The 21,176-nt window shown below is 37.5% G+C and overlaps 1 protein-coding gene across 11 annotated transcripts in view; it reads left to right on the plus strand.

The window, feature by feature from the left end:
- LOC124290509 (RNA binding protein fox-1 homolog 1-like) overlaps positions 1-21,176 on the plus strand; it is a 97,023-nt gene that overhangs the window by 47,053 nt on the left and 28,794 nt on the right. Inside the window, exon 1 of one of the 11 annotated variants that reach the window (XM_046727242.1) lies at positions 125-693. The exons of 8 other annotated variants lie outside the window; for them this stretch is intronic. In XM_046727242.1, the coding sequence (XP_046583198.1) occupies positions 664-693 (30 nt within the window). In that variant the 5' untranslated portion in view covers positions 125-663. Of the gene's footprint in view, positions 1-124; positions 694-14,117; positions 14,239-20,760; positions 20,947-21,176 lie in introns of those variants that run through there. 2 more of the 11 variants (XM_046727246.1, XM_046727240.1) reach the window with 2 other exon arrangements.

Consider the following 21,176-nt stretch of genomic DNA (forward strand, 5'->3'; position numbering starts at 1 on the left):
GTTTGACATGGCGACATGCTTCATTGGGCTTGAAAAAGCCCAGTAGGCAAGTTAACATAGCTATTACATTATCCCCATGGCTACGTTGTAGTGGGACACGCTCACATTTGTCAGAGTGATGTTCCTGACAGAGGTGTTACGGTCCACCGATCTCCAAATCAAGTCCATTATTTACACTGTCCGCCTCATCTCTGACCGCTTGTCATTGTTGTCACAGTGTGGAGGGAGGGAGACACAGAGTGCTGCCAGCTACCAGCCTGGCTATCTCGGTTATTGATGGCAAACTGACTCTGGCAGAACAGACTATTTTGTCAGAAAGGGAGTGAGGGTCAGGTTTCATGCCTTTCCTCACATCACACATCACACACCCAACCTTCCATCTCGGTCTTCCACCTTGTGCAGCAGCTTCATCTGCCTTCAGATCAATTGTTCAAGTGGACTGAGGGCAGTCTATTACTGGCGATCCCATCCCCCAGTCTACCTGGCTCCCCAGTTGACGGGACGAAACTCTCTCGCTACCTGTGTAAATTGCATTCCTACTGTCAGGTGACCTAGTTTACACAGGTATCCTCGGCAATAGGCAGGAGGACATTTTCATTGTTGGAGTGTGGATTGTTTGTGAAAACGGGACTGATGCCGCTGTCTTAGCATCCCTTGACGACGATGTTGCTGACAGCCCCTGTCTATGCATCTGTAAGTAACAGTGTCACTTTCTCTGTCCCTGTATGCCTATTATGAAAATCGCGTGAGTCTGGCTCATGCTACTGAGGCTGGTTGTCTTGGTTTCCATCAATGAGCAAGCCTCTGGTTTCCTCTGTCAACATCAGTGTTCGGGATATTTCAACCACCTGTGATTTTCTCTTTGACTCTGTTACCCCTGTGAAAATATATATATTCATTACTTTAATGGGATTCGGGGTTAAAATTGTTTGTTTCTGTGGATGATGGAAGTGGCCTAAAAATGTTGACAATGTGAGGTATGTGAGATGAATGGTTTACACATGGGTTAGGCCTGTGAGTCACTGGAGACCACTGATGTTGATCTGGGATGGCCCTTCTAGACTCTCAATGAGGTCAGCCAGAGTAAATCTGTAAGGCACCATCAAATCACATGGACACAAACGCAGATGTGTCCGTCATTTAACATATTATCATGACAGATTACTTTACACTTTACTGTTGTCTTTGTTTGGATTACATAATTTCAAATTAATTCCAGATGTGAGAAGTTTACATTTTTGTTCTGGTAAACATTTCTACAGTGGTTAGAAAATCAATCAATAAATAATGAGACAGTGTCACTTAACATAAGCTGCAATGGCTGCCTTGTTGACATCCCATAAAGGATTCTGAATAGACGATTGTTACAAAGCCCAGTGTTGTATTTCTCTCCTGTGATTATCACTATGGGCATACCACCACTATTTACCTTTAGACAAATACATGGAGTAATGAATGGTTGAAGATATTTAAATTCAGCCAAACTGTTAAAGGTTAAAGTTGAATGGGAAATGTTATTTGATTCTATTCTTGTTCTTGCTCCTGTTGTGCTGAATTAAATGCCCTGTACTCCTCTTGTGTGTGGCCGTGTGCTCCGTGTAGCTGTCATGGTGTGACAGGAATTTACATATGTAAGCCAAAGTAATTTACATTCCAGTTGAGTTGTCTGTTTGTACAGAGACTGTGCTAACACTGGACATATGTGTCCTTTTTTTCTGGCCAGTGGTGAACTCTAGGGTTAGGGTTAGGGTCAGGTCCAGTGGATTTGTCAGGTCCAGCTAATGTCCGGCTGTCAGATGGCCTTAAAGTATAGGTGTCTTACAGCCTTAGACTTGATGTCTCTGGTGGTTTACTGAACTCGGTGTCTCAAGGAAAACAACTTTATTTCTCAGCACTTGCCTGAAAGATATCAACAAAATGCACCTGTAGGGCACAAGTGGTGTAATAGCAATGCAAATGGTGAGTTGCCCCTCTTGGTCACCAGGATCTGCTGACCATGGGTTTGAACCCAAGATGTTCCTAATTATTTACTGTGATCTTCAGCACCATATCTATGACATATCCATTCCTCCCAGAAACTCCACAATGTAACTAAAATACTGTTCAAACTTTGCCTACTCTTTCACTGCCATTTTGTGTTCTTGATAAGTGATTTGTTATCTTCACTGCGGAGGCCCAATATGAAATAAACAAAGATTTCTCATTGCAAAGTTCTTCATGGGAAAAGGTCGGTGGTATGTACCATAACAAAATGTTAACAGTTCAAACAAAATAGTTTATCACTTCGCATTGTATCACTGTATAGCAATGTTTTTAGCATGTAGTTGTGAGGAAGATTTGACAGTTTAGTCACACCAAAGGGCACTGATGTTCAAGAGCATTGATTCTCTCTTGTCATTGTTTTGACAAGAGTCAACATACCTGCTTTTGTATTGAACTAATTGCTACATAATTGTTCACCATGTTCGATAGTTGTCTGTGATGGCGGTCCTGCTTCTCCAATTGTTAACTATTACCCGAGTGTATTGACGATAGTATTGATTGTTTTCCTAGCTTCACCTGTACAGTGGAGGCCATTACGACAGGTAGCTGGGCAGCCAGATGTTCCACATTGCTTTGTGTTTCGGGATATTAGGCTGCTGTGGATGATTCATTAATACAGGATCATTTAGCGGATGCAAACAGCAGCCATTTTGTTTGTCCTGAAGGTCACCATGGCCGAGAACTAATGGACTGCCCTGTTGGACAGTGTGGCAGCTGATGTTGGTGTGTACATGGCAGGCGGTATGAGTTGCAGCTTGAGTTGTCCTGTGTCAGCAGTTTTTGAAACACTATTAGCACATATAGCTGACTTAGCTTAAAAATAAATTCATGATTTATAGATTAAGTCAAAGTTACATGACAAGCTGTTTTGATGTTGTTGAGAAAACAAGAAAAAACATGGACAGAGATTGAAAACTTTTTTGTTAAAGCATATATAACATGGACTGAGCACGTAGGGTACCATTCCAGATCCTATTTGTTGTAATGCATCATGGAGGCCCGGCAGGCTTGTATGTGTTTGAAGATTGCCATCATTATCAATGTAAACAATTAGCAAAACAAAACATGCAGCCATCTCTTACATGGATATTATGATGCAGTTTTGAACCGGGTTAGTTGTGATCTTCAGGAAGGACATCAGATCATATTCAAATGGCATTGCACTCATGTCAAAATTCTGGTGGAATTCAGGGATGAGATCCCCATAAACAGATGCTTCTTGACAGTCTCCATTGGGATTTAAAAGTGGGATATTATTATGACAAGGAGCATTGCTTCTTTATTATATATACCTGATTCGGGGTGACTTCATGACTGATATTTAGTCCTAGAAATAAAGTTGTGTTATTGAAAGTATGTTTTTACAAAATAGAAAGTAAAATCCAGATGGAGCCCAGAGCAGTAATTAATTTTCAGACTATCTTGGCTTCTAGACTTGTTTTGGATTCATATTCTTGTTTGTTCTCTGGGGTGTGGGAGACATACTAATCTACTCACTCATAAAGGACAATAAGTAGTAGCCTTGTAGGTATGTTTGTATGTATGTATGTATATATGTATAATAAAGAATTTGTCCTCCATAATACAGCATGTGACAAGTGCTTGCTAAAGCCAGTTAATGAGGATAAGGAGATTTCATTGTGTGACCTGGTTGATTGTGTCAGCAGGAGCTGCTAGCATGGATCAGTGCCAATCAAGCCCAGGGTTGTCTGTCTGGACTTAAATATTTATCTGTTCCATGACATAGCTGGAATAGTGCTGACTGGCATAAACTACACATATTGGACTCATGGACTCGGGATTACCCATCTTGTTTCAATACTGTCTACTATGGTTGTAAGAAACTGGACCACTAAGTTTAGTTTATAATAACTGCAGTTATATATGCATTTCCACTGAAATATACACCAAATGGCGGGGTCCTCAAACGGTCCGTTATATCTGTCAGTTCATAGGGAGCATGTTCATTATAAACATTTACTGTATTCAAACTGAACAGTTTATCAAGTAATTGCGATGTTTTGTCCTTCATAAAACATGCATGAACTGTCATGTATTCCACGACGGACAATGTGGCATTGTACGCTGTAGCTTTAAAATGTCTTCACACTTCGCCTGTGTAGCAGAACCAAAATTTTAATTCACAACTTTGACATTAACATTTCAAGTTGTTGATGCCATTCATTGAACCGTATGTTGTGTACAGGATGTCTGGGATGTTGGTCCCAGTCTTTCATGCCACTGCTGAGGGAGAAACTGTTTTTAAGCACAATCTCACAAACTAAAGTTCAGTGTGGTTCATATTCCAGGAGTTAAACACTGAGTACACAGTATCTAAAGGTGACTGTCTGTACCTTTCAACATAACGAATTATTTTAAAAATATTATAGCAAAAATTATTTTTCTTTTTACTGTTGAGGTTTTCATTGTGCAATATTATTTTGAAATACATGAATGCATCTATCTGGATAAAGAGATTGGTTTAAAGGAACACAGTGTTATTTGTCAGACAATTTCTTAAACTGAACAGTGCAGCTTGTTCAGTCAAAATACATGTGCATGCTTGAATTATTTCTGTTCCATACCAGCGACAGTACTCATTCTTGACATTCATACATGCAGCGATCTGATGTTTTAAGATGATTAATATATACATTCCATTGCTGGAAGGCTATATAAACAACAAGAATTTACTGTCCTGTCCAGCAGTAGTGACCTTTCGACTGGGGGTGGAAGGTAGATGGAAACTTGACATTTAGCTGTGACATTAGGGCCACACAGAGATGGACTGCCCTGGTTGTGTGTGTGTGTGTGTGTCACTGTGAAGTAAACAAATCCTAATGTATGCTACCTCAGGCTCTACAGTACAGGCTGGAACATTAACTGCCTGGATTGGTGAACTGGTGTGAGATATACAAGTTATACAACATCCTCTTGTTATGTATAATATCACATATGGTGAACTTTAGTGGACATGTACAAATACATACACTACTCAGAATATAAAGAATACCGAAATCGTTCATATTACTATCGTTAATGTATCTTGACATTCTTACAGGACAATCCAGTGTCCTTTTTTTTCCTTTGAGTAGTATGTATCCAATGTGATTTCTTTAAGGATGACACCCATGAAGATCCGGGTTAGAATATTGATCTTCAGTAACCCATGCTTGTAAGAGGTGACTAACGGGATCGGGTGGTCAGGCTCACTGACTTGGTTGACCATGTCATTGGTTCCCAGTTGTGCAGATCGATGCTCATGCTGTTGATCACTGGATTGTCTGGTCCAGACTCGATTATTACAGACCTCCGCCATATAGCTGGAATATTGCTGAGTGGCGTAAAACTAAACTCACTCTGTAAGGATGTGAAAAGGACTTTTAAGAAACCTTAGTATTATATGATTAAGTTGTTCCTGTTGAAGTACAGGGCGATGGGGTAGCCTAGTTGTTAAAGCGTTCGCTCGTCACAACGAAGACCCGGGTTTGATTCCCCACATGGGCACAATGTGTGAAGCCCATTTCTGGTGTGCCTCGTGATATTGCTGGAATATTGCTAAACAGTGGCGTAAAACTAAACTCACTCACTGTTGAAGCATTTGCTTATATGGGCAGTATTTTTTAGTGGTATTTCATTCTTTTACAAAGTTCATTTATGTCTGTAAGCAGTTTCAATAGCGAGGTGAACTTTAACATTTAACGTTTCTTTACAAGGCTGTTATGTCCATGATGCTTGGGGAAAACATGTTGGACAAGATTTACGGAAATGATACATCTGATAATCCTGTACACGAAGTTACTGCAGAACTTCAAGTAGGTTTATGTAGTTGTCAGGTTCTTGAATGTAACATTTTATCATGGAGGAATCCTTTTAATTAGATCAAAGGGGGGGGACTGGCTGAATTAAAGAGGTACAGTAACTGACAGACAAAACAAGCTTGTTCAGCAGGCATGAGCACTGCCGACCTTGACCCTTTCTTTGCTGGGTCTGACATCACCTGTCCGATATTGCTACATGGTTACTGGTCCTTGTCATTGAAGGGGTTAATCGGTGACAGTTGGGGCAGGTACATCATGTGTCCCAACCAGCTGACTATCAATCAGCCTCCACAGCTGGGGGAGCTGCCTTGGGCAAGCTTGTTAACCCTTCATATCCGTCTCTTAACATATAAATCTGTAAGCTTTTTGGGTATCTTTTCACTTATCAGTGTCAGATTTGGAAGGGTCAGATAGATTTATGTTTGGTTAGGTGGGATGGAGGAATACCTTTCATTATGACCACATGTGCCATGATGATGAGGTATGAATATTTAGGCCTTGTGGTTCTTTGAGAGATATTTGTTGACCATTGTATGTGGTGAGTTAGTACAGATTTATACCGCTTTTAAAATTGTTTTTGCAATATTGTTGGCAGTGACAATAACAAATGGCTTCTGTCATTGTTTCCATGTTCCTGGCTCTGCAGGGTTGCTCTCATGACGCACGCTACCTTGTATGTAAGACATCCTGTAGAAAGTATGTAATGAACATTTTCTGAGATCAGTGAAGTCCCAGAGTCTCTGAGGTATGTTTCTTTAAATACTTGGATCTAATGAACCTGAACTTCTAATGTGAGGGTTATCACAAAGACTCTTCTATTTTCATGCTTGATTTCAACACTTATTTAACCTACATAACGTTGTTGAACTGAGAAGAGTTAAAAGTGTTTTACACTGGATGTGATTTTACATGTTGTATACACATGCTCACCTTAACATAGTTGTAGTACTAGTTGTAGTTGACGTGATTGTTCACTAAGAACAGTCACAACACCTGTTCAATAATGAGGTATTAGATACGAAGTTAAGTCATGGGTATGGTTTGATATGACAAGCCAGCATATTATGATGACATGTATGACATGATACACGATGTGTACTTTTCAGTACAAATTCACTGTAACAATATAAGATTGAAACCAGTATAAAATGAAAATGAAAGCACCTGTTCTATCTTAAGGGGCCTCTGCGGTATTGGAGGTTTTCTGCAATAATATTTTGATATAGGGACCCAACCCTAAGTCATTACGCTTTGACATAGGATGCTAAATGTCAAACTCTGAAATGGATATGTCACATTATTGCTGAAACCCATCACAGTATAAAGTGAAACAGGATCTAATCACAGGCAGAAGTTCCACACAACTGCAGGAATGTCATCAATGCTTGTAAATGAATAAATGTAAACTCAGCACGACAGCATAAACATTGATTGCAATGGTAGAAGGTATTGTAGCATACCTGATTTTTCTGGTTTGGGTCTGAATAGGTGATGACAGACATTCACCAGATAACAAACTATCTTCCTGTTTTCAGCATTGGGAATAAGGTCATGTTTTCTTCATTCAGGGAATTCTTTGAAGTATATGGCATTTTCCTGAAACACGTATTGGATGCATCAGACGAAATCCAGTGCCAGTCAACAAACATTGAAACCATGCTAAGACATCTTGAAAGACACATAAATCTGCATATATTCACATGGTGCCATTGTATTGTAAGGTATTTTTGTGAAAAATGTCTGACTTGACAGAGTTATTGCTATGGTAATGGTTTAAGAAAATATATTAAGAAATTTGCTTTTAACATGTTTAGATGCTGCTGAAAAGTTCATGCTTCAATGTCAGTGAATTTGTTTTAAGATAGTATTATCAAGTCCATGCAATATATAACTAATTTCAGAAAAGATGTCAGTTCCCTCTTCTATCAGGATGATCATTTTCTGAATACTTCCCACTAATTTTCTTTGATATGGGTTAAACAATTCTTGAAGGAATTTTTGGCTTCACCTTTTAGCAAATACTTTCCAGATCCCTGCAGGGCTGATGTTTTTCAGTGCGTTTATTGAGATAACAAAGCATATTTGTTTAGCGTGTACATGCTGCCTCTCTCCTCCAGTGATGGGTCTTTCTGGACATGTTTGATCATCCCTATGTTCGCACGTTCAAATGAAATACACACATGCAATGGCGTTAACACCACTGCTGGAATGGTTGGGGGTTGCTGTTCAAAGCCCTTTCCTACAATAGTATCTACATCTATGTTGATATATAGAGAGATCAATTTCTGTACCACAGTATTATTCTTGTGTCATTTGGTGTCTGTAATACAAGACTAGGTTTTGAATTTGATTTCCTGCATAAAACAAATGTGTTTTGGCAATTTGGAAGATTCCTAGGTTAAAAATAATCATTGTTTTACTTCAGCAGTAGTTAGTTGTAAGGAAACATATGTGACTCTGATTCGGTGTGGTTCAGGAATCCTAGAAACACTCAGGAGTCAATCTGTCGAACACTGTCAGGATCAGTTGGTATTGTTTACCCTCACCTGATTTCTGACCTCTGCTCTGTACACGTGACAGTGCCAACACTATGTTTTATGCAGCACTTGGAATGAGCACTTGATGACTACCTTCCTGGTGACTTACTAACTTCAACAGTTCAAGGCAACAAACACACTGTATCAGTCGGTCTCACCGTCCCTTGCACCCAGCCTTATATGTAATGTGTTGGTTCTAAATGAAGCACATCTAGATTTACTTTAGGTCTGAATGTCCCCCGCCGTGATATTGCTGGAATATTGCTAAAAGCGGCATAAAACTAAACTCAGTCAGTCAGTCTGAATGTCCCATTTAAGTGGGACTCTTTTTCAATTCATTTGTCTGTTTCTATCTATATGATTTTAAATGTATTGTTAAAAGGACTTGTTCTTAGTTTGTGATGCTGCTGTAATATGTTCGCTCCAGTAAGAGACATACATTGATGTTCACGGAACAGGAAGACTGTTGTCTATAGGTGTCGATTGACTTCATTGATTGCTGTACATGAAAGGGGACATTGATTTTTCATCCTGAGTGAACTGGAAGACTAGGCTGAAAACAGAGGACAATAGTATTGATAGGTGTCACCTGCAACACATGCTGCTCCTCTATATGCAACAGAAAATGTTCTGCATTCTATGTGTGAGGGGAAATTACTGATTAAATGATAGTGCAATCAGTTCAAATACTTTACAAATGAGATGAAAATTAGACTGTGTTCAAGAATGTTATAATGTGGTGTTGATTCTTTTCTTCTTCTCTCCTATGGTTTCTTTTGTGGAGTAGATGAGAGGTTAAAGGGTTTTCTTGTTATATTGAATACCTATGTTCAATTCCTGACATGGGTACAATACATGGAACCTCTTTTGGATACCCCAGCTGTTGTTAGAAGTGATGTAAACCTCACTCACTCACTCACTCACTCACTCACTCACTCACTTACTCACTCAGGGTCCATATTTATACACTCAGCATATAATCAATCAACTTACTGATTGATTAGCAGTGCTTGTGAACATGTTATTAATATTTGCATAAGATGATATAAAAATGTCCTGAATCAATAATCAACATATATGCCACATAATCATGCATTTTACTTCACATTATGGCAACAATGGAACCTTGATTAGTGCTAAGGGAAAGAGCATCTTTGAGTAACACCATAAGCATCCCTTAATTGAAGCAGATTGAGTTACTGTTGAGTCCCTACTGTGATGGAAATGTGTCCTGTAGCTGTAGCAGCCCATAATCCAGATTACAGACTTAAATCCCTTCTCAATCCCTTCGCCTCCTTTGAATCCCAGATATTGAGTCCGCGTATGGAGAAAGCGTATGTAGGAAGACGACAAAGAAACAGTTATGATTTTCAGTTATGGCATCAAATGTATGTATGAGTAATAATTGATAAGTTACATTTCATTCCAGATTGAGCTTTTGTGAGCTTCAATGAACAGATAGGAAAAGGTTTTAGATGGGGATGTCGGTAACCCTGTGGTTTGAGGTAAAGTCATTGGGTCTTTCCACCGTGTACTGATGCTTTTGTTCCTTGTTCATGTTGTCAACTTATTATGGTCATTTCAGCCACACTTACAAGCACCTGCTCTCAAGATCAAATCAGTTTTATCATTGTTCCACCAGCCACCTCTACAATTCCCACTTTCACAGAGTACCCAAGGCAATTGTAACACACCTTGAAACTAATGAGAAACCCATACAATTGTCAAGCTTTTTATATCATGGTACCTGGTATGGTCACTTATACACATTGTCCAGGTTTTCTGATTTTCAAGATAGCATAATAAAGAAGAATAAATGAACATGGATTTACGCGTTAATTAGACAATCATTTCCTGGGTCCCTATTTTATTTTTATTGAATGACTTCTTATGCTAGGTAACATGGTCTCCCATCACCAATACCTGTTTGATAAAGTTAATCAAATTTTACCAGATTAAGGTGGTAAAGTTGCATGAATTGTGGTAGAATGGTGTGTCGCTGGGCAGTTATTTGTCTGGTGCACACAGGATATCTGTCAATGGGCCTCAGAAGAGTGCCACTGAGGTATTTGGGCAGCATTTCAGTGCATAACCTTGTCTGGATTGCTGCATTTATGGCTTATTGCAGCTTGTCCCGATTCCAGACCAGTCATTTATCATTGACTAAGGCATGTTTAGTGGTTTCATTTACACAAAGATAATAGACACAACAACGAAGTAGTATTTAGGGGCTGATAGAATTAATAATAGTGCCGAAGCTTCTATTTTATTTGACTTCATTAGAACAGCTTGATTGCCAAAACCTTTATTGATAGAGGCATTCTTTCAGAAACCCTGACCACGGATATTTGTTTTCTTGCTCAAGTTATTGGTCACATGTACTTCTCCAAGTGTTTTGACATCTAATGGAGGACATTTGAAGAATTCAAATGAAGACTTTCTTGATGCAGCTGAACTTTGAACCACAGAAAAATGTTTTTCGGTCCACAAGAGTTGAATCATTGTTTCAACATCAAAGGCCAACATAGCCTGGTTTCTGGCAAAAGTCTGCAGGTCTGGATCTGATGTTCCCCACAGAGACATCGTCTGGCTGACATGTTGGTGTCTAGCTCCTGCTGGAGGCCTCACTCCAGGCATGCTCTCCTTCATCATGCAACATCACAACTGGATGAATGGCCTTCACAACCATGCCAAGCATTGTATATTTGATAGCTGAAGGTCCCAGGGGTTGCTCAGTGTCTGTGGTGTTTTCCATTACTGCTTTTCTTCAGCAATGTGTCATGGTTGGTAACTTCTGCATCCCTGTAATAGCATCTCCCGGGATGAGATTGGAGATTTGATTCCTTCAGGACATTGAACTTTGTGTTTCTGTGTTCATCCGTTGCATTGGGTCTTTGGATGGATCTTAAGGGCATGGTGTGTTTAGAAGGTGATTGTTTTCCGTTCTTGTCACAAATGGGATTGCATTTGTTTATGAAGGTCATTTAGTTTCTGGTTTGACTTCATCGTTGCCTTAATTTTACAAGGTCAGATGATACTGCTTCACTTTTTGAGGACTGATCATTGTTTTAAAAAATGAATTTTCATTTACAAATCCTCAAACAGAACAGCTCATTTCTGGTGTCCCCAGTCGTGATGTTGCTGGAATATTGCTAAAAGCGGCATAAAACCAAACTCAGTCAGTCAGTCAAACAGAATATTCGTAAACCACACTTGCTGAGCTTTCAATTGTATGTATGTATGTTACATGTATATAAAAGTGGAGTTATGTCAAGACCGTTTTGAATGTACTTTTTGTGTTTTGGATGTATTGGTTTTCAAACCAGAACAGTTTCTTCTTCAGGAATTAGTCTGCTGCTTTCTCATATGCAGTGTTCGCGAATAGTGTCTGACCCTCTGACAAATCCGGCACATTCGCCAACGGTCCGATAGAAGTCTACAACCCACCGGCCCCAGTGTCCTACTGTATATTTCACAATGACTTTGACTGAAGTTGTTATATGTGACATGTGATACTCGTTTGCTGTTTATTTTATCTTAATCTTTCTTATGTTTGTTAATAATCAATGCCAATTATAAGAAATGTTAAATCTGAAATGTGTGTTTAATTTTATTCCATGGGTCCTGTGAATTTTCAATGGGTCAGACAGACATCTTAAACTTACAGGACCCAATGTCCTGTAACTTTGAAACACCATTCGTGAACACTGCATATGATTTCCAATATCTGTTTTGGCGGCATATTGATTTTAGATTTCGGAATAAGGTCGTAAGATTATCCGACGCTCTCAGTTACATGTCACCCACAGATGATCCCATTCCATCAGGTGCAGCGAGGATTACCTCAACATCACCCAGCTAAGCTTGAGTTCTAGAGAGAAGTACCAACTAACAGGGCATTGCAATACCTAGACACCACATCCAATGTAACGACATCCAATCGCTATTTCAAAATGCCATTGATTTGCTACTTACACAGGATTGCACTGGCGAAGTGGTGATTAGAACCTTTCTGTAGCAGTGAATCCGAGAGATGGGCGGTATTGATCCGGGTGGTGGAAAATAGCTTTTCATAATGGCCTTTCAACAAACTTACCGAGATGAGATAATGATCCTTGGTGTGTAGAGTTTTTCATCATGTACAAGCATTGGAGGAAACCAAAACTATTTACAACACTGTACACACATTGTTTACTTAAGTTATCTTTTCATGGGCCATACAGGATATGAATACAACAGCTCTTGACACAAGTAATAGATGTTGAATATGAACACTAAGCATACATCTCATATTTACCGTTAAATAATAACGACATCAGGCTGCCTGCAGCAGTTAAAGTCACTACGATGTTAATGAACATTAATATTAACAGGGAAAGCAGGGATGGTCCATGCTCATATTGGAAATATTAGATAGTCTTGTTAAATCAACAGCAGCACTGAATCTATTCAATAAGATATGGAGGAGGGAACAAACGGAATGCTGTTGAGTGAAGAGCAAGCAGGGGTCATTTAATGAGTGGGTATGTTCTTACATGATGATGAATAGATCAGAAGAGTGTGGTACTTATCCTGCAGGATGCTGAAGTTCTTTGCTTTGCAATCCAGATGTTAAAAGTACATGAACTCAAAAAGTGTTTGAAATGACAGGTGATGTTGTCTTTGAGGTGTGTTCTATAGTATTTGAATCTGGTGACCCTTCAATATTTTACCTTTTAACTTTGGCATTATGACAAGAACACTGTGTATATCATATTTAATTTTGAAGCTTGATAAATCTCGAAGCTTTAGACTTGAACAGAGATACTTAATTTCAGTAGCTTATTGCTGCCCTTTTCTACACGAAGAGCTATAACTCTTGAGGCATTTCTGTGCCAGTTTTTATATTATCAGAAGTTGACCAAACATATTTCACAAACTACAGGTACCTGTGTGACTGACCTCTTTCTCACTGTCCAGGCTAATAATCCTTTGATGGAGGAAGGGAAAAGTTGGTCTGACAGTGAGGTGATGTGTGAAGTTGACAAATTGAAACCAAGGCAAAGCAAATTTTCCATTACTCTGAATAACCATATTTTATGGGCCAACAAATCAATAACAACAAGGAAAGGTTTTCTGTGTGCACTGTATCCAGCAAAATCCCTCACCCATGTTAACATTGTAGCCAGTTATGGTTAGGACGATGTATCAACATAAATTCTGTTCACTTGACCTCTGCGCATACATATATGCTTTTTTTCTAGTCAAGGGAATTACCAGCCCATTATGAACTGACTAACCCAGAAACAAAGAATGAGACAAACTGATTCCATAACAAAATGTGAGAAAAATGTTGAAAGTGAAATTTCCACAGGAGTATCATTACAATTTTAGCTGGTGTAATTATTTCACCTCTGGTCCTTTGTAAAATTTAAAACAATAATTAGTTTTGCCAGCCGTAGTTTCAAGCTTCTTATTAATATTTTCTGCCAAGATAGTTTGGAATGAAGGCTGATGAATCACAGCTGTACTAATTGCTGTTGGCCATTGTTCCATTGTCCTTGTTCCATTGTTATGGGAGGGTGTCAAAGGGGGGACAATTGCGGGTGGGGGAAGGACGAGGGTACATTGTTATTGTCGCGCCTGGATGAGTCACATGACTCCTTGCATCTGTCTGCTGCATCTGTCAAATCGTGGGTAGCCTTCAGTTGCTCATTGGACCCAGAGTAAAATTTGGCTGAGGATAATCTTTTGTTATCTTGCAAAAGTCTCAGTTTTGTCAACTTAACACTGACAGTGGTACATTTTCTGCAGCCCCAGGAATTAGACAGGAAAACAGTGTGTTCACACAGATAGTGGTATGTGTATTTTTATACATATTCTTGTGTTTATTGATGACATCTAATGTTGAAGTTTCAAAACAAGGAGACCTCTATGCTTTGTCCACAATTCACCCTTACTTGGAACTTGGGTACAGGGGATATTCTCCCAGTGTTGTTTGTACACGATCACCTGCACTGATCGACCCTTTAATGTAGTTTTAGATTGTGTAAAGTTTTAGATATACATGAAAAATGATTAAATTTTACAAATGGTATAAAGATTTTTATGAAAATAGTTTCTGTAGTTGAATTATTTATCTTATATTTTTTCACTTTCCTTTACTTTCCTTTTGTGTGGCCGTTATGGGATATTTAAATGACTAACTTCTGACAGTTGCTTCAGTCCAGAAAATATTTTGATTAATCATAACATGGCAAATTTCATTATGTACTTATTTATCAGGAAGATGGAATTGGAACTACTGACATTTTATGATATTGCTTGAAGTCGGTATTTGATGTATGATGGGTCTGACTTCTGCAGTCAGTAATACTCTGTGAAGTATAGTTGTTAATGACCTATTCTGTAACTGAATGTGTGTCTGTATTGATTGTGTACATGCGTATCCCACCACAGTGCTATATTATAGGCAGTGGATAGCGTCTCCAGTCTGATCGATATTTCTTGATCTTATCTCTGATAGGTGGGATGTGCCTAATGGTCCCTTGGTTGTAATTATTATGTTTATAAAAGGTTTCCTGCAACCTATGATATTAAAATGTGTCATATTCACACGGCATGATGTAGAACTGTCATTTTAGATTCCAACTCCTGAGAGGTTCTCAAAAATAATAGGTTTGTCAGAATATTTGTGGTGTTTGCATTTTTGCTTCAGTAATGATGAAGAATGCTCAGACATTGAGAAAGATATGGCTGTTGATCAGTCTGAAGTTTTCATTAATGCAGTCATTGATCATGTTCGTAACCAGCTTAGTACTACATATTACCTATACATGTCAGATAAGGTAAACTCCCAACAGAAAAAAACATATTTTATTATACAGGTTTTTGTACACAAACCTTCATGATATACTACTCAAATTTAAAGAAAATCTGATATTTTACATTCAACTAAGTTTTATCTGTCATGACTGGTGGGTGTTGCAACACACGGATTTTCATTCGTGGGTATTCTTTAACATATTTTGAGTAGTATACGTACTGCTTACTTTGGTATGAGAAAAGGCAAAGTATTTGTTTGTGTCTGTGTCATGCTATTGTGTGTACAAAGAAGATATTGTTTCATTGTGACTTGAGAATAAAATGGCTGTGCTTGTTAACCATGTTTGAATTATCTCCCTTCAACTGTGTCTTAACTCAAAGTTTATTCGTTGTCTTATATTTGGTGGTCACAATATGACAGTCCCCAGAGAACTTGCTGAACTATCTGGAAATCAAACATGTGAATTATTGATATTATTTTCAAATTTCGAATTTTTCATGAATTTGTCAATCTATCTCTCTGTAACATATAACAGTCTGATCACTTTTCGATGTAAATACAAGAAGCAGTTGCTTTAAAAAAAATTAATCTGTTGTCTTATTCATGACTTTAAACATTTACACAGCCTTGTGGCAGTATCAAAAATATTTTCACATATTTTACGTAACAATGTCTTCTATCTTAAGTTATGCTTTGGTTACATTGTTTTATAGTCATATGAATATTTTAGTGGGTACTTCACGGAAATAAGCTATTTAAGCACTGATTGTGTATGGCAATGGATTAGTAGAAGTGCAGTATGTGGGATCAAGGCTGGATTGAATGATAAATAAGACATAAACAAACTTATGACAGGTTATCTGAACAAGGATGAGGTTCATTAACCAAGAAGGCCAGGTTTTAGAGAGAGTATGTACACTAAATGGGTCAGTGTAAGGGTCTTGTATGACTTACAACTTGACCGTTATTCAAATTAATGAATATTAATTAATAAGAAGAATTACTGTTGTTAAACATGATATGCTTATGCAACAACACATACATCCAGTTGAGCATAAATCAGAAACTATTTTCCTTGATGTGTGCAAAGTATAAGACAACATTATTCAAATGTTTAATTTAATAAATTAGTTCCTCCTGTTTGGACTAGTCAACATCTGAAACCTAAATCTTGAATACTGACCTAACTTTATCATTTTAAAATTTATTATTATTCAAATGTTAGAAGAGTGATATTTAACCATCAGCATTCATTATGGTTTGAATGAGCATTAAGAGAAGAGTCACATTCATTGAAAGTTGACATTGCTACTTACATGTAAATGGTATGCTGCAGTAAATCAAATTTTGCTTTGCTTTCATTCATGAAACTTTTACTTGACATGCCAAGTTTATAAACATTCATGCATGAACAAAGGATATGGATAAAACATGTGCAGCTTCCAACAAGTCTGTGATGGCAAGGTGATACAGAAACTAATTATCCAAAATCTAAATGGCTTTAGTAGATCATTAGGTTTAGGATGCAAAGCAAGAAATTTGAATGCATAGTGCCAGGATGAGATTTTGTGCAAGTTATGAAAAAAAATGAATTAATTTATTTTTGGATAAATACCTGATTTCAGATGATCTTCTCTGTCAGCTTGATTAGGTCTGAAATAGCACTGAAGTGTAAATTTGTTCATATTGTAGTCACCAGCTAAGCCTTTCAAATGTTTGTCAAACCTGGCAGCCATGTTGTGTATATTTCAAGTGTCAATCAAAACTATTTTTGACGTCTGCTGCCTTAGAAACCAAATGACCATATAAATATAACTGCATGATTTCTACCTGCAATTCATGGCATGTACCCAGTGTTTGATACAAGCCAGAAGGTGTTCAGAGATTCTGCAGGAGATAATGGCTGGGAGGCCATTAACACAGAACTTTGGGTAGGAAATGAATAATGATTGGTAGTCTAAACAAATTGTAAAATCCATAAACAAAGCTTTCCAGTATTTCTCCATTTGTATTCCCTACAGTAAACTTCTATCATTATTAGAGGGGTTATTTATTATACAATAGATAGAAAATTGTCTTGATATCTTCCAGATCTGAGAATAACACATATTGATTAGACATTAGCAGTTTGTTAAACAAATTCCAGACAGTGTTTCATGCTTTACATACAAGGCTATTTTGAGTGACAATTTGTTGTTGAAGTTCTGTATCAAACAATTGTCTTGAACTAACTGAAATAACTTGTCAATGTTAACATATTTCTAAATTTAACTTTAATTTGTTATTGCATGTAAGCCATATTAGTTTATTAAAATAAAAGCAACTTTATTGCTCTCAATAATACTATGTAATTGCACAAAAAATCCATATAATAGTGAAAATGGAGTTTTAATCATAATATCCAGTTTCAGTTATGAATTGTCTCATATTTGATCTTTTGGCCAACTACTGACTTACAATTCCATAAAATAAGTATTGGTCTTCAATAATGTTCTGAATTTATGTGGGACAATTTTGAAAACTCATGGAAAGAAGTTCACCATCATACTAGCAGAAATAAAATGCCCATTTACTCATTCAAAAATCTATTGGCACTGATGATATTAATAGATATAATAATCAGAAATATAATAATAAAATTGCAGTTTTGTAGTGCAGTACTTCACACTGACATTTCCTCTTGAATGTGGGCAAAACAACACATTTTTTCATATCAAAAGCTCTTATTTATTGATTACAAATGTTTGCACACTGATATTGTACAGGTCTTGTATCAAATTTCCTTTGTTATAAGTGTTGAGGGAGACAGCTGAAAAACAGCTGATGCAATAATAAACAGCCTATACATTCAGCAAGAGTGAGTAAGATCTGATTATCATATTGATCTTACAAAGAAGTGTTATTTTTCATTAAACCTGTTTCTTGAAAGAGGCATCACTTTATTGCAGGCCACACTGACTTTGAAGGTTTTGTATCTCTTTACACTGTATCAATACCATGTAAATACCTCAATCATAAAATCATTCATAATCAAATATTTTTAAACATAAACTCAGGTAAACACTCTCAGTTAATTCAATTATTATACATGTTCTTTGTGTAACATACACTGATTTGGGTGAGAAAAAGAATTAAATAAATTTCTGCTTGTCTTGGACTCACCATTCTTGGTTATGCTGTGTATTATACATGTATCTCGATATTGCCATACCCTGCACAGATTCTAATAACAGCGTTGCTAAAATTATTATCCAATGAAATCACACCAACTATGAGAGAAATTCTGTGCTAAGTTAATGATAGGCAATATGGAGATGGTGTCACCTCAGAAATGTGGCAATTGGGTCCTTGGTATTGATCACGATAGAAATGAGATATTGTGCACTGGATGTTGACTGAATAGTGGCAATGCATAACTCTGCAAACAGATTTTGTTCATTATCTATTCACTTCAAATCGAATGTCAATTTCAGCTTCTCAAATATGGATTGCCAAGACAAACTGAATGAATGTCATAAGATAAAAAGAAGCTGTCGCTGAATTCTGGTTTTCTTTGATTGATTATCAGTAAATCACAGGTGGCTTAATGACTGCTTGTTATCACCATCAGTAAAGTTATAAAATAAATTTCCCATATTGATAGTCATGGAATAAAAAAGATGTTGGCAGCAATGAATTTTGATAAGTTTGATTTCATTTTATTGGCTCATGTGTCTTCGGAATTTAAAGTAAAAAGTGAGCTGGAGAAGAATTTATCTGCATTAGCAAATCATTATTCTATCATGTTTGTTATTTCAAGTCATATTTCAGAGCACATGCTTACAAAAATAAGAAGCTTAGAAGTTGGTCACGTTTGGATATTAAATGTGTTAGACCCATGTTGAAAAGCAGCCTTCAAGTGACACAAACATGGTGATTTGTTTGAAATATGTGAAGTATTGTCTTTCAAATATTCTGTCTCAAAAATATTTCTAGCAAGAAATAGACATGTTGGAAAAAAAGTATTCTAGTATTGATCCTAGCCCAGTTGCAGGAGCTCTGGGGCATCACTTCAGAGGCTTTGGATTTCAATAAAAATAAAAACGAAGCATCTCTCTGGGAGCAGCTGATGAATTCTGCCCAAGACCATGATGTATCCAGGATCTGCACACCCTGGGAAGTCATTAAATATTTTTTGGGAATGTTAAATATCATCTCTCTACATTCCCACGATAATATTCTTGAACAAAAATTCCAACTGTGTTTTAACGAAAAAGAAAAAAACAAGGGTGCCTTGTATCCTGCAAGTGCCACTGCATGGTGGTTGTAAAAATTCAAATTTCATGCTTCATTTAACCAGTGCTGAATTTCAACAACTTTAGTAGGTCAGTTTCGGATAATGTACTCTCTCAACAAGCACCATTAGTATATAACGGACAAGTCTCAACATGTGGAAAGAACTTGCTAAACCAAACCTGTGTTTGTGAAAAGAATAAATTACATACTACTCAAAAGAACTTAATTCTTTCATATTGCTATAGTTAATAGATCATGGTGTGACAGATTAAGAAAATGCTATGAAAGAATTGGGAGTTTTTGCCACAGATGTGTGTCGTAATTCAAAAGAATCATGTGGTATTTACCCTTTTTAACAGTAAAATAATGCTATTTGACTTTTAAAATGTAGTTATTTTGTGTGATTTAATGCGAATTGAAACCAAAATATAGAAAATGTCAGATTGACCCTTGAGAAGCACCCTCGTCCATGCTCCTTTCTCTCCACATGTGTTGATGACTAAGCTCCCCCTGTCTGAAGGTGTTGTCTTTGGAACCAGCCAGCACTTTGCCTGCTGTGGTGGTGTAATGATGATGGAGACAGACTTTGTTGAGTCAGGACATGACAACCCTACAGGAATATCAGTTGAAAAATACACTGTTTTACCTTATACTTATCAGTGACACATTCAGATTTAACATTATCATGGCATTATGAAATTTAACACAAAGGTAGATACCTGTTTAACTTGTTTTACTTTGTGTTTTAGTTTTCATTCAGTTTTTAACTGCATGAAACAAAACATTCTTTTTTATAGAATATATTTTTATTGTTTTTGATCCATTTCCTTTTGGAATTCCAATTTATAAACATGAGTTTTTCTAATGTAAAAGAGTATGAAATAATCACTAGATCATTATATATACATAAATATTTCCAATATACAAACTTTCCTACTTTCTAATTCTCCACGAAAAGGTAAAAAAAACATAGGGTCCAAAGTTACAGTCCCAGTTGAGAATGCAGTAACTGTAGCCCACTTGGGCAGAGGAATGAATGGTAGGCACAACTGTCAGAAGTTGGGTATGAAAGAGGGGGGTCCCAGATCGGAAAGAGGGGCCCAGGGGAGGGTGGAGCGGTTTCAAATATCAGATATGGTGTGTATCAGCAGCGCAGTCAAACATGCCAACTTGTAAACCCACCAACCATCAGGAGCCATTGGTGCCATCTGACCCGCCCCCCCCTCCCAAGCTGGGAATGGGATAATTTATACCAGATAGGCTTGTCTTACTCTCAGGCAGTGCCTCCACTCTCTTCACAACTGCATACAAGTTTATAGGAACTGCTTCACACAGGGAGAGACAAGGGAAAGGAGTACTGCGCCATTTTTGTGTTGTTTTGCTTCCAATCCGTCCAGATTTTTGACACTGCTGATAGTTTGACATCCTCATGATGTGGCCGGCGCCCATAGCAGCAAAACCTCTGGTAACTAACCATTTCCTATTGTTTAGCTGTGCCTGTTGAAAAGTTAGTAACTTGTGTTGATATATATCTGATGCACCAGTCCGATACATGAAATGCTAGTTATGAGATTGAATAAATTGGTCTCTGCTGGTAACATGTGGCACTATGAATATGCAGTTTGTAATTTTGTATGTATTCTGTATTCTGGGTCACCCAGGGATCGCTTTAACATTGAAACAGTCTAGGGGGAA

This window comes from Haliotis rubra, unplaced genomic scaffold (assembly GCF_003918875.1).
Source record: "Haliotis rubra isolate DU_JTF1 unplaced genomic scaffold, ASM391887v1 Scf468, whole genome shotgun sequence".
NCBI classification, from domain to species: domain Eukaryota; kingdom Metazoa; phylum Mollusca; class Gastropoda; order Lepetellida; family Haliotidae; genus Haliotis; species Haliotis rubra.